We start from the raw sequence: 15,212 nt of genomic DNA, 5'->3' as shown, positions 1-15,212 counted from the left end.
CTGATGGCGTAGAAGCCACTTCTTCTACTCCCATGGTAGCTCTGACGGCTTTTAAGAGCTCGGGCATATCCTCAGAGGAAAAATTAAATTTTCTTCTGTTTTCAGAAAAATCCCGCTCAGAGAGCTTGTCTTCATCCTCCATATGTTTAGAGGAGGAAGCTGAACCCCCATAAACCTAAGAGTCGGATGAGACGTCATCGTCCGGTTTTTGGCGTTTAGCGGGGGGCTCTGGGACCACAGGACAGGGCCGCTCCACAGGTTTCTCTCTTTGAAGAGAGAAAAAGGTCGCAAAAGAAGACAATCTCTTCCTGCATCATGGACCTAATCTCGTCCATGAGGGACGGTTGTTCCTCCCGGACAACTTTAGCAATGCAGTCCCTGCATAGTTTCTTAGGATAGTCATCAGGAAGTCGTTTGAGGCAAGAAACACACTTTAATGACTTCTTGGGTTTTCTCAGAGGATCTTTTGCAGTCTGGAAAAGCCAAGAGAACCCTCATTAATAATAAGCCCTGGTGAGAGAGGAAGAAAAACTCTCCCCTATGGGGAACTTACAGACGGTAGAGTAGAGGCCTCTGTATGGTCCGATGCAGACATCCTGAACACAGCCCAGAATAGGGAATGTACTCACCGCAGGACGTTGTGGTAGGAGAATCTATTTGAATTCTCCCGCCTCCTGAGACCGGCCCCCAATCCGTCCGCGTCACTTCCGGAAACGTCCGGCTACCCGGAAGTGACGAATTTATATAGCGCCGCCCGGCGCTGGGCGCACAGCCGGCATGGCTTCAATGAACCCGCGGGCGTTCCGTGCACCGGGAGCAGGCCCCAGATGAAACCGGAGGCGAGTCTCTCCCTTCCCCCCCCCCCTGTCCGGCGTTGGTGCGGGACCGCGGGCTGACAGGAGGGGGCCCCGCTGAAGCAGGTACGCGACTCCCCACTTCTGGATCTTCATCTCCACGGCAGCTGCCTGCGGAGACCTTTCTACGCCCCTGTCCTCTGTAGGGACAGGAAACACTGGTGTTTGGTGGTGGGAGGGGAGCATTTAAACCTTTCTCTGCTTCCTGCCCCTACAGAGGTCAGGGGTCAATCTCCTTGTATGGTCGTCGTGGTGATGATATGGAAAAATAGCTTTTTTGGCGCAGTTTTTATTAAAAATTTTTTAACAGTGTTCATCTGAGGGGTTAGGTAATGTGATATTTTTATAGAGCAGGTTATTACAGACGCGGCGATACCTAATATGTCTACTTTTCTTAATTCTTTTTATGTTTAACATAAAAAAGCATTTTCTGAGAGACATATTTTTTTTATTTTTGGGGCGATTGTCTTAGGTAGGGGCTCATTTTTTGCTGGATGAGGTGGCGGTTAGATTGGCACTATTTTGGGGGGCATACACCTTTTTGATCGCTTGATGTGGTACTTTTAGTGATGTAAGGTGACAAAACAATTTGTTTATTTAGCACCGTTTTTATAAAAAAATATTGACGGTGTTCATCTGAGGGGTTAGGTCATGTGATATGTTTATAGAGCCAACGATACGGACGCGGCAATACGTTAATATGTCTACTTTTCTTTTTTTCCCTATTTTTTTACAAAAATCTTTTTTTACATAATTTTGGGAAAAAGACACTTTTTTATTTACTTGAAACCTTGAATTTTTTATTGAAAAATGTATTTATTTAACTTATTTTTTTTACACTTTATTTTTTGTTCGACTCTGGGATTTCAACTTCTGTATTCTGATCCCCTTTACAATTCATTCCAATACTTCTGTATTCTGATCCCCTTTACAATTAATTCCAATACTTCTGCATTCTCCACCGGAAGGCAGCCACGATGCCTAAGAAAGGCATCGCGCTGTCTTCCATGCCGTCGGGTCCCCATTACAGCAGCACGGGGACACGATGGCTTCCACAATCGCCGCCGGAATGACCAGTAAACGCTGCAAACCGCAGGTCTGAATTGACCTGCGGTTTGCAGCGATCACCAATACAGGGGGGTCACAGGACCCCTCTTGGCATTGTCACAGGATGCCTGCTGAATTATTTCAGCCGGCACTCTGTTCTGATCACTGCCCGCCTCTTGGCGGTGATCGGAAATACACAGGGCGTACAGGTACGCCCTGTGTCCTAAAGGACTCGGACAACAGGGCGCTCCTGACAAGTGAAGGAAGCACAAGGAGCTCTAGTGCATCAGTTTGTTCCTTTAGTACAAACCAGATTCCAAAAAAGTTGGGACACTATACAAATCGTGAATAAATACTGAATGCAATGATGTGGAGGTGCCAACTTCTAATATTTTATTCAGAATAGAACATAAATCACGGAACAAAAGTTTAAACTGAGAAAATGTACCATTTTAAGGGAAAAATATGTTGAATCAGAATTTCATGGTGTCAACAAATCCCCAAAAAGTTGGGACAAGGCCATTTTCACCACTGTGTGGCATCTCCCCTTCTTCTTACAACACTCAACAGACGTCTGGGGACTGAGGAGACCAGTTTCTCAAGTTTAGAAATAGGAATGCTCTCCCATTCTTGTCTAATACAGGCCTCTAACTGTTCCATCGTCTTGGGCCTTCTTTGTTGCACCTTCCTCTTTATGATGCGCCAAATGTTCTCTATAGGTGACAGATCTGGACTGCAGACTGGCCATTTCAGTACCCGGATCCTTCTCCTACGCAGCCATGATGTTGTGATTGATGCAGAATGTGGTCTGGCATTATCTTGTTGAAAAATGCAGGGTCTTCCCTGAAAGAGATGACGTCTGGATGGGAGCATATGTTGTTCTAGAACCTGAATATATTTTTCTGCATTGATGGTGCCTTTCCAGACATGCAAGCTGCCCATGCCACACGCACTCATGCAACCCCATACCATCAGAGATGCAGGCTTCTGAACTGAGCGTTGATAACAACTTGGGTTGTCCTTGTCCTCTTTGGTCCGGATGACATGGTGTCCCAGATTTCCAAAAAGAACTTTGAATCGTGACTCGTCTGACCACAGAACAGTCTTCCATTTTGCCACACTCCATTTTAAATGATCCCTGGCCCAGTGAAAACGCCTGAGCTTGTGGATCTTGCTTAGAAATGGCTTCTTCTTTGCACTGTAGAGTTTCAGCTGGCAACGGCGGATGGCACGGTGGATTGTGTTCACTGACAATGGTTTCTGGAAGTATTCCTGAGCCCATTCTGTGATTTCCTTTACAGTAGCATTCCTGTTTGTGGTGCAGTGTCGTTTAAGGGCCCGGAGATCACGGGCATCCAATATGGTTTTACCGCCTTGACCCTTACGCACAGAGATGGTTCCAGACTCTCTGAATCTTCGGATGATGTTCTGCACAGTTGATGATGATAGATGCAAAGTCTTTGCAATGTTTCGCTGGGTAACACCTTTCTGACATTGCTCCACTATCTTTCTGCGCAACATTGTGGGAATTGGTGATCCTCTACCACTCTGAGAAGCTCTTTTATACCCAATCATGTTGCCAATTGACCTAATTAGTGTTAATTGGTCTTCCAGCTCTTCGTTATGCTCAAATTTACTTTTGGAATCAACATATTTTTCCTTTAAAATGATACATTTACTCGGATTAAATGTTTGATCTGTCATCTACGTTCTATTACAAATAAAATATTGACATTTGCCATCTCCACATCATTGCATTCAGTTTTTATTCACAATTTGTTTAGTGTCCCAACTTTTTGGGAATCCGGTTTGTAAATCGTTTGAACATTAATAAAACATGGCTCAGCTAATTTTGATTAACCTGAGAAAGGAAAGGGGAAAAAGAATAGCATCACAGGACCTCTGATGCTGAAGCTAAGGCAGCCACTCTATATCCTGCAGCTGTGATACGATAGTGCAGGTTTCCTGCCTGCCTGAGGCTGTGGCCCCTTCTGCCCAGATGATCCTTCTGGAGCAGAGGAGGACCTCTCGCTCCAGTGTTGATGGCAAATAGGCTTCAGGGGGCAATCTGGTACTGTTCTGGTGCTAATACTATGCTTATTTTGTAAATTTCTGATTCTTGGCAAATACATTTTGTACAAAATTATTTCGGCCTATCTGCCGGCGTCAAGGCGATCTCTATAAGATGGGAACCTAACACTAAATACTACCTGGTGTAGTGCCATATGGTCCGCCTTAAAATTCAGGGAATAGAGGTTCCACGTGTATGCTGGGTCCACTCTGCCTTTTAACATTTTTTGTGCCATAATGGCCTCCATTAAATCGAGGGAATGCAGGTACCAACATGTATGCGAGTATGGACCCAGCATGCATGTGGAACCGGCATTTCCTGTATTTTATGGCGGCCAGTATGGTACTAGAACAGGTAGTATATAATGTTAGATTCCTGTCTTATAGAGATTGCTTTGATGTTTGGCAGATGGGCCCAAATAATTTTGTACAATTTTGTACAACCGGAACAGTAGGGTGGTCATACTTACTGTTTTACGTTACGGCTTAGTTGCTCCATGGCTATGCAGGTCTAGGGTCTCTGGGAAACAACAGTAATTTGCTGCAGCGGTCATGTGCCACCTCGTCAACAGGATGCTGATTCTCAAGGACCCCGGACCTGCGGAGGTGGATGTGGAGCGATGAAGCCAGAAACCAGTGGTGGAGACCAGATAAGTATGAACACCACCTCAGGTCTGGACACTCTGAAGGCATCTGTTAAGAGGTTTAAAGCTGGATAACCACTTTAATAATGGGGAGGAGAGCAGAGACTGCCCTGTAGAGGTCTTCATAGTAATCACTGAATAGTTAGGCAATTTATACAGGATTAGCAGTAACTGTGCCAGTCAGAGGGTTCTGCAACTAGATGACTGGCTTATAAAGTTGACTAGATTTATTAAGGGCTGCTAATAATTTACCCGTCTTATTGCCCCAACAATAGAATTTAATTTATGACATCTGCATCTGACAATGAGACTATATATAAAAGAGTCCAGAAGATGTTCAGCCATGAAGAATTCTTGTGGTGTCTCCGTAGAAGGGGATAAGACAAGCGCACCTCGGGCCTGTAACCAGGAGTTATGTGTTTCATCAAACCCTTTCTCCTTCTTTCTAAACGAGAGATAATGGACTGTTATACTTTTTATCCTTTATTTCAGTTTTTCTCCATTTATTAGATTTCTATATTCTATCTTTTATTACATGTATTTCTTCTTATATCTATGTCCGGGCAGCAGGATGTATGTCCCCATATAAAGGGGACTCAGGGCAGCCATCAGATAATGTCTGTGCACAGAGATGCAGGGAAGACATGGTTGGTGTGTCCTCTGCCTGCCCTCCAGCCGCCTCTATTGAAGGGATTTCCTCTGATGTCAGCAGTTTCCTCCAGTACAGGACCCAGCACCATCTTCATATTCTTCTCCTCTTTGTTGAGATCTTCAGGTGAAGTTCATGGTGTTGCTGAGGACGCCATGAGGACCAGACATCTCATATTCCGCTTATTCGCCGGTGTCATCATAACTGCAGCAGCAGAAGAATCTGAGGCATCTGCAGGAGATAAGACCGGAGGGGGGTCATGAGAGTGGACAGGTCAAGTGGTGACAGTGGGGACTGATGAAGAGAGGGGTAGTAGGTCCTAGAGATACAAGCTGATTACGGTGAGTCCTGCTGCTGAGTCCCCCCACAATCAGCTGGTATCAATGGAGGAAACATTTAGGGAACTCTTCTGGGAAAGTCAAGTGTTCACCAGAGGGTAGGAAATGTCCTCTATAGCGAGAGGGGCCCTCTGTGATGCCTCTCTGCTCGGGATTATCGAGAGGATGCTGACGGGGGACCCTCAAATATTTTCTGCATTTGCCCTCATAGAAGGAGTACAGGGGGTCATGTTAATTTGTGTACTTACCTTGTTAGTCTGTTCCTGCTGCTCTTTCTGATGCTGCTTGGACAAGTAAGAATAGATTTTTAAAAAAGATTCCCTGCATCGGCAAACACAGTGGGGTCCTAGTGCCCCAAAAACAATCTTGCCCCCTCCCTAGTTCATGAACGTTTAATGCATTAAATTATGCAATTATTTCTGTGGCCAATAGGGGGAGCTCATTGCATGCTGATGTATCATAGAGTTCACTGTGTAAACCCCTATGCAGTGAGCTCCTTCAAGTGGCAGTTACAGGTAGACTGAAGGTAAATTATCACTTACCTGCTGCTCTTGTTTTGTCTTCTCAGACAATTTGGTGTCCACCAACCGCGTCTTGTCCTAAAGGAAAGATTAAAGTAGATAAGATCAGCTCCATGTGATGACAGGATCAGTCTATACAGTTCTGTACACGGAGACTGTCCTGTGGACACTAAATGAGGCAGAGCTCAAAGCAGGAAAGTATGTGACCACTAACATTCAGTCTTACTTATTCTATAAACTTACTGGGTGGTCTCCTCAGTTGGTCGGACCGGCATCGCCTCTATGTCCAATGGTCTATAATGAAAAAAACAGCTCTGACAACAATGTATGGGCTCCGATGACATAGTTATATTTACCTATATCTGGAAATATTATCAGCTCATTATACATAGACTCTGTACTCACCTTGATGTGTCCTCAGCTTGTTCCTCCACTACAGTCTCTTTCTCCTCTACTTCCACCTTTTCCTTTTCCATTTCCTCTATAGCCTTTTCCTCTTTCACTTCCTCCTCTCCTGCCTTTTCCTCCTCCGCCACCTTCTTCTCCTCCTCTTCTTCCTCCAGTTCTATTTCCTCCTTGCTATTAGACATAGAACATACATTATATCAGGACTTAGTTCTCGCCATTATTAGGGGAGTCTGGTTTTAAGGTAAAAAAAGTTTGTGCCCCCCCCCCCCCTGTTGCCCAGGCTCCAGCATTGCCAGTTCCTTCCTGCCCGGTTTATACACTTACATAGTGTCCATCTTAAAGGGTGGCTCCAATTTCTTCACTATTCGTATCCTATAATAGAAAACAGCTCTGGTTACTGGAACTACCCAATATACACCCCAAATATAAGATGTGGCAAGACTGGTGTCTCCAGTGATCATTATGACATTTACTAGTAATAATTAATATCCATAACATCATAACATAATTAACCCCTTGCATCTGGAATGTTTTATGATGAGAATGTCGTCTATATAGCGAGTCTCTCAGATAAATATACTGATATTAAATTCAGAAGCTTTCCTTCTACCTTCCTATAGAGGACACAGGAGAATTGTCCTTTCTAGAATTATACTTGCCACATATGGTGGGGGACAACTCATCGATCACCTTGTAAGGCAGACGCCTATATCGCCCTATTATTCTATGATATAATCACCTTACTGGCAGCTCGGAGCCCTCCACCGTCCACCACCACCTGTTAGGGAAATACAACGAGATTATATTTACAGGTTAGGAATATTCTCATTCATAGACATGATACAATATGACATCATTAGAGATTTCCATAGTAACAGCCAATCAGATCTCTGTGTTCATTTTCCCGCATTTTTATGTATGAGGCCTGATGACTGTATGAAATGTTTTGTGGTTGCCTGATGTGTGTTTTCTGTGCACTCTGAAACACATGGAGATTTAAACTGTGTCCTTTCCACTATGGACGTCTCATATATGAAGGTGGAGCTGTGGATGAAGAATACTTTGATCTATTAATATTCAGATCTAGAGATAGAAATATTATAGATTATATATGACCTCTTGACCTTGGGGTGCTTTACCTATAGGTAGAATGTGGGGTGATGTTCAGGACAATAAATGTTGCATGTTGTGGATCAGTAATTCTTCTACACAGTGTGGAAGATTTATAAAAACTACTGCAAGATCAGATTGTAGCTCTGAAAGCCAGTTGGAAAATATAAATTGTGACCTGATTAGCTGCTATGGAGAACTGCTCCACAGGGTCTTTGCCATATTCTTGATTAATCAATTCAATCACTGTCCTAAATCAATATACAGAACTTTACATTGATGTACTTACATGATAGCCTGATATTTCTCCTCCTCACTTTCTTCTTCTGACTCTTCCTCTTCCACCACCGCACCTTCATTCTCCTCCTCAGTATTGATAACTTCCACCATCACTTCCAGTACTCCTTCTTCCTTGATGTTCTTCTCCTCTACCTCCTTGATTGTATTGTCCTCCACTATCTCCTGCTTTTCGATGTTTATCTCCTCCTCAGTCTTAATCTCTTCCTCCTTCCTGATCATAACCTTCTCTACCTCCTCGATCTTATTCTCCATATTTTTTATCTCCTCCACCTCCTTCATCTTAACCTCCTCCACCTCCACGATCTTAATCTCAACTTCCTTGATCTTAATCACCTCCATCTCCTCGATCTTAACTTCCTCTGCCTCTATGATCTTAATCTCCTCCGCCTCCTCAACCTTAATCTCCTCCACGACCTCCCTGATGTTTATCTGCTCCAACTCCTCCTCAGTGTTAATCTCCTGCAACTCCTCGATGTTAATCTCCTCTATCTCATCCTCCATGGTTATATCCTCCAAGATGTTAATCTTCTCATTCTCCTTCTTGATGTTACCATACTCCACCTCCTCATCGATGTTAATCTTCTCCTTCTCCTCAATCTTAATATCCTCCATCTCCTTCTCTTCAATCTTAATCTCCTCCTCCTCCTTTTTCACCTCCTTGACTTCCTCCAATCTAAAATTAGATAAGACAGTGAGAGTCCAGGACATGCTCTATGTGCTCTATTAATATAGAAATTATGAATAGTTGTGTGGAAATTAGTAATGGACAACCCCTATTTACCAGATCTATCCTCAACTTGTACCCATACCTCAGGACCTGAGCCTATAACGAAACATTTCTATCAATATTTTTGTATTATCTAAACTTCAAGACCAATCCTCAAATCTGCAGTCTTCACTTATTGGTCCTTGCATTTTATCCCTTATCTGACCATCAAAACCCTAACCTATAGCAGCGACTGAGGAACTCCCCAGCACTTAAAACCCTAAGGACTTACTTACTGTTACCGATACCTAAAAAGTACTGGGGTAATACAGAGATAATAAACACAGTGATGTCACAGTACAGAGACTCTGTATAGGTGAAAAAATAATGAAGTTCAGGCACAGGAATGATGCACACAGCAGAGATGACCATGGGGCTCTATAATAACACTGAGGACGGGGCCACATTCTATTTTCCACACCCCCTTCCATCCTCTATAGTCACCATTAACTGCACCTTATATCTCACTGGAAATGGGCCTCCGGTTGTTTGACCCCATAGCAACTGAAATGTCTGCAAACCCAGCAGTTATATTCCTGATCCACATAGCAAAACACAGAGTGTCCCTTCCAAATCTCCTACTTCCATAACACAGCAGCTGGCAGCCACCACTAGGGGGAGCTCAGTGCATACAGATTTATAAAACTACAATCAAACGGCATGTGAGCTGAATACAGTGAGCTCCCCCTAGTGACCACTGCAGGAAAAACACAACAGGAAGCAGAAAAAGCAAATGCATATAGCGGCCCCCGTCCCATAGCAGTCACCAAGTCTCCCTCTGCGGTAGGTACACCACTGCCACCCGCATCCCTTCTACTGGGCCCATCTGTGAAGCTTCTACATGCGGTTATACTCAGGTTTTGAGAGAAATCAGACATATTGTACACTTACAGGAAAGATGGACTTACCTGACTCTACGCAATTCACCAACCAAAGCTGCAGAAGAGGAAAAGGAAAGAGGCGACCATTACTGAAGAGAAGGAGACATGATAGAAGAAGATGACAGACACAACAGGAGCTGAGGACACAGCAGACTTACCTCCAGCACCAACTACAACCCTCAGGGGAGTGTCAGCTTTGCAGCCCCTTATATAATGTGAGTGATGTCAGCACAACATTCCATAACATCATAAAGAGGCCGGAGGAGGTAGCCAATCAGAATTTGCGGGGAGGAGCCAAAAGCACAATATTCTATGACATCATAAAGAGACCGGAGGAGGTAGCCAATCAGAATGTGTGGGGAGGAGCCAACAGCACAGTATTCCGTGACATCATAAAGTGGCCGGAGGAGGCAGCCAATCAGGTGTAATCTATATTGAATGTATGTAAATTTCCCACTTTAGCCCTGTACAATGGATGACAGTATATATATAATGTATATCAAGGTGGTATACAGACAGGACATTATAGATAATTCTACTGTATAATAGACGCTTGTTTCTGGACCTGCTGCTATTTCTCCCAAAACTTTTTTATGTTTGTCTTTTTTTTTCCCAGTAAACTTTATTCATTTTTCCACAGATACAATACACTGGGGCCTATAGGCACATAACCATAGCGTCCCATAAGTGGGTCTTCGCCATGCATGATGGGAGTTATTCACCAGCAGCGGGATATCAGTGGTATAGCCCTCCGCCCCTGAGGCGGCGCCATCCCCGCTCCATATATTATCATTGTATCTATTGCTCTCGACATCGATACAATTTTCTCCTGATTCACTATTTTGTGTCACTGACACCTGAACCAGTGATGTGTAACCGGCTGTTCTCCAGCTGATGTGTAACTACAACTCCCAGCATGCCATGGAAAATGAAGACGGTCTGCCTATGCTGGGACTTGTAGTTCCACAACATCTGCACGTTGCAAATCTGTATTGTTAACAAACAATTAATATACCATGCAGGCAACAGTTATGGGGTCAGTGATGGGGCCATGAGATCTCGGATGTGGGGTGGCAGGGTACAGTCAGGTTCTGCTCCATGTCTTGCTGCTGCTGTTGGTGGGTGGTTTCTTCAGTAGGTGGGTGAAGAAAAGTGCTCATTAGAGACTCCAGACTTTTGCTGCTGATGGAGCTGGTGCTGCTCCTGACCCCCCCCCCCGCAGCATTCATTGCAGTGGAGCATGAGCGCAGAGCCCCCCCCCAGTCAGACCCTCACGAGGATAGGCAATGGCGCACATAGGCAGCAGCCAACTGACTTACATAGGATGTCTCAATATTAGTTGAGTTTATCCTCCCTCTCAGCGGGTGAAAAAAAAGGCCCCCATTTTTGAGCCTTTAAGTCATCCCTAAAAGCATGCATCTGGCCAATTGTGAAAGGTACTTGGAGGGACTCCCTGCCTCCATCTTCACTGCATACTGCCACAGTGTCTCGAGCTCATCTGCCTGGTCTTCCTCATCGTCATCCAGCTCCTCATGCTCCTCCTGTTCCTATCCTGTCACTTGTGCAGAAAAAACACCAATTTCTGTAAACATTGCTTGTGCGTGAATGTCCTCCTCAGTCAGTTCAGCACCCACAGGGCTCAGGTGGCCTTGAGATGTAGACGCCACGTCTCCTGTCCTCTTGTTAGCCAGATTTATCAGCATCTGCTCCAGGACATGAAGGAATGGAATGATGTGATTCATCTCGTAGTCCTGGTGGCTTAGAAATAAAGTGGCCTCCTCAAAGGGCCTCAGAAAACAGCAGTTGTCACACATGAGCTGCCGCTGGCTAACCGGCACTGCGCTATGGTTAGAGTAGGTTCCCACTTAACAAGAGGCAACCTTGTCGCGGTAAGTGGGCCTATGCTCTTTGATCAAACTGTATACTAATGCCTCTTAATAGTGCACAGCAAATGTTTGATACCAGCGCTGTATAGCCATGGTTTATCAATAGAAATGCTGCAAATTACGTACAGTAGTCATAAGTATAGGAATGAGGATGTGCGATTTAGATTCTCTCTACCAACCATGATTTATATGCCGTCTGTCCATTTTTTCCTCCCCCTAAGTCTGCATTCCTCCCCATGTGGCACAGGTGCTCTTAACTTAAATTAGCAGTAGTCTGCACAGGGTTTTAATTCCTACCACATCTAAGTTGGAGTTCCTGACAAGCTGTGAACAGGTGATCCTTTAGCACCATTTCACATGCGGCGCTGGACGGTGGCCGCCGCTGTTTCTGTGCTGTGCTGGTGGAGTGATGGGATCCGAGGCCTAGGTGGCTCCGCTGTATAGCGGGGTAGCTGTGTGGCTGCTGGGTCCCATTGCCTGCTGGAGCAGTGTGGAGACGCGGTGGTCGCCGCACGGCACTGCGCTATGGATAGAGTAGGTTCCCACTTAACAAGAGGCAACCTTGTCGTGGTAAGTGGGCCTATGCTCTTTGATCAAACTGTATACTAATGCCTCTTAACAGTGCACAGCAAATGTTTGATACCAGCGCTGTATAGCCATGGTTCATCAATAGAAATGCTGCAAATTACGTACAGTAGTCATAAGTATAGGAATGAGGATGTGCGATTTAGATTCTCTCTACCAACCATAACTTCGAAGTTACACAGGGGAGTGCTCCTGTCCACCTGCAACATCAAGAAATTGTTTACGTCCTTCCTCTTCCTCTTCAGTCGGTCCAACATGTGGAGGATGGAGTTCCAACAGGCAAAAACACGGCATATCAGGCGATGTTGCGGAATGCTATTCTGCCTTTGCAGCTTAAGGAGGACGTGTTTTGCTGTGTAAGAGGGGCTGAATTGTATGCACAGTTTACTGGCAATTTTTTTGATGTGTTGTAGTTGTGTGGAAGACTTTAGGAACTGCGTTTGTAGTACCCCAGAGCGGGCACTACCATTCCAATGCCTTGCTAGTGTCTCTAATGGCTAACCAATACAATCATCTGTGTATTTATTCCAGGTTTTTTTATATTGCGCTTTAATAACATGGCTATGTAACCTATGTATTGTAGTACATTCACTGTGCCTGGTTGTCCAGCAGGCAGCAGTGTATCTGGCAGTGAGAGATCTAGGGGGAGATTCCATTCTCCCCTTTTGGGCAGAAGTGGGCTAGTCTCTTCCTACCAAGGGAGAGGTTGTGGGAAGCTATAGTCAGTCGAGAGTGAAGTTGAGAATTGGAAGGAGAGCAGACATGTCGCAGTAAGGGGATCTCCCCTCTCTTGCAGCAGGAGTCTTCCAGGAGAAGCAGCTTGCAAAGCACCCTGACTCCTTACATTTTAAAGACAGAGTATAACAAGGGGGTCAACAGCCAAAGGCACCCCGCTCAAAGTTACCAGTGCTTTAAGAAAGTCCAGCTACGAGACCGAAGCCAGAGTCTCAGTAGACAGGCTTAATTCGTGCTGTAATTAAACAGATGTGCGCACCATAGGGTAATTCTGGATAGACAGGATAATATGAAATAAATTGCAAGGCTCACCTTGTTGGGTTGTGCTAGTTATAGGCACAACTCTAATAAACGCGCATCAGAAGGGTCCTGAAAACCTGGAGGGTGGTTGTCTGCAGCCACAGCAAAGGTAGTCTTCTTATCGGAGATCCCTGGAATCCCCAAGAAGGTGCGTATTTGAAGAGATAAACATCCCATGGCGCAAGACAAACCACAGGTCACCAGGATCAGGAATCAAGTATTTTTTTGCAGCAATACAACGCGTTTCGGGTAATCACTCCCCTTCATCAGGTACAAGAGGCTGCACACAGCAGAACAAAGAAAGATAAAGCAAGGTATCCAAGTTTGCCTGCTAGTATACCTCAAAACCTGCTAAAGCCAAGAGAAAGACCAAGTTTTGTGTGGATGCACGTTCATTCAAGGAAAGTTTTTGAACGTTCACCAAGTCTGGACTCTTACTCCACCAACTATCACTCTCCCCTTTACTGCTGCAGAGCCTAACCCTGGGGACCGACGGTATCAAGTTAGGAGCACCGTGACACACACAAAACTGATAAGACCGAAATACCACTCAGCATTTCTAAAAACCCAGGACTCAATCGGCCCTGGGGGGGCATCATGTTGCACTTTACAACCATATTAAAGATGTGCACCATGCAGGGCGCATGGCTCAGACCTCTTTCACGCAGTGCCGACACAATATTCTCCCCGTTGTCGGTCACCATACTTCAGATGAAAGAAAGGATTTGATTTTCTCTTGTACGACGCGGAGCAATTCCTCCCCAGTGTGACTCAGTTCGCACAGGAAAACCAGGTGCAGGACAGCGTGACACCCCCGTGCTATAGGTGGTATGCTGAAGTAGCACTCTGAATTGTGCCTACAGTGGAGGCTGAGCACAAGGTGGAGGATGCTTAGGCAGAGCAGGACATAGGCACAGGACTCACTGCTTGAGAATGTGTTGGCGGCAGTGCCGTAAACTGGCCAGGTTGTTGGTGTGGATGGGCAGGACCCACATATACCCAGTGGGCCATAAAGGATAGCTCCACATTTCGGCACTGCCGTGAACTTTATCAGATACCGACAGGCTGAAGGACTATCCCATCTTCTGCTCAACATACGTGTGCACGGCTGGTACAGCCTTTTTGGAGAAGTAATGACGACTTGGGTCTCTCCACCTTTGCTCAACACAAGCCATCAGTTCTAAGAACGGTGCAGGGTCCAACACATGGAAAAGGAGGGACTGTAGTACCAGCAACTTGGCCAGGAGCATGGTCAGCTTCTGCACCGTTGGATGAGTGCATGTATACTGTTGTCTTTTTAGCAATCCTATCAGTAATCGATTGCTGACGAAACGAGTGATGAAGAGAAGGAGGAGGAGCAGGAGCATCAGGACCAGTAGATGATGGGAAGGAAACACAGCTCCCTTCTGCTGAAGTGGTAGAGCCTTGGCTGCTGGAGAAGGGGTGCAGGCCACTGGGTGAAGCAGCGGTTGCTGCATCAGGCTGGACAGCTACATTAGTGCCACTTTATGGTGAAGCTGCATGTGTTGACACAGGTCCGTGCCAACATCTTGGCCACGCTTCACCTTCTGCCAGCAGATCCTTCTGCCCACAGATTCTACAAATGGCCATGCTGACGTTCTCCGGCAGCTTGATGAAAAATTCCTACACCGCCGTGTATGGCATTCTCCTCTTACCACTCCGTGCTGCCTGCCTGCTACTGCTGCCTCTGTGAACCAGTGCACCGCTAGTTATTTCCGGACAGGTAGGGGTCTGAGTAGCAGGCGGTCTACACTGGGCATGTTTTTCTCCAGATCTCACACTGCTGCCACCCTGCTGATTCACAGCCACGCTACCACCCTGCTGCCTCAGCCGCTGCCTCGCACACAAGCAGCCACCCCCATCCCCTGATGATGATGATGATGAAGCACTCTCTTCACCCGGCTCCCACCAGGATTAGCTACATCATCATCCACTACTGTCTGCATGTCACTGATATCGCCCGCACCAGTCTTAGGTCCACGTGCCTGACCGCTCACAACACCAGCTTTCACACAACTCTAATCATCACTACTTGCCTGCCTACCAGAGGAAGCAGTAGATCTCTCCTCCACATCTTGGCTGAGCAGTAGCTTCTAT

The 15,212-nt window shown here is 45.6% G+C and overlaps 1 protein-coding gene across 1 annotated transcript in view; it reads right to left on the bottom strand.

Moving 5' to 3' along the window:
- Positions 1–215: 215 nt before the first annotated feature.
- Positions 216–15,212, bottom strand: part of LOC122935202 (cilia- and flagella-associated protein 251-like) — a 30,385-nt gene continuing 15,388 nt past the window's right edge. The window contains exons 6-13 of the mRNA XM_044290966.1: positions 9,616–9,643; positions 7,931–8,614; positions 7,271–7,309; positions 6,529–6,702; positions 6,393–6,417; positions 6,145–6,201; positions 5,851–5,883; positions 216–473 (exon numbers count right to left, since the gene is read on the bottom strand). Coding sequence (XP_044146901.1) covers positions 216–473; positions 5,851–5,883; positions 6,145–6,201; positions 6,393–6,417; positions 6,529–6,702; positions 7,271–7,309; positions 7,931–8,614; positions 9,616–9,643 — 1,298 coding nt within the window. The remainder of the gene's footprint in view (positions 474–5,850; positions 5,884–6,144; positions 6,202–6,392; positions 6,418–6,528; positions 6,703–7,270; positions 7,310–7,930; positions 8,615–9,615; positions 9,644–15,212) is intronic.

The sequence above is a fragment of the Bufo gargarizans genome, chromosome 4, assembly GCF_014858855.1.
Source record: "Bufo gargarizans isolate SCDJY-AF-19 chromosome 4, ASM1485885v1, whole genome shotgun sequence".
NCBI classification, from domain to species: Eukaryota; Metazoa; Chordata; class Amphibia; order Anura; family Bufonidae; genus Bufo; species Bufo gargarizans.
This window is presented reverse-complemented; position numbering and strand designations above follow the sequence as displayed.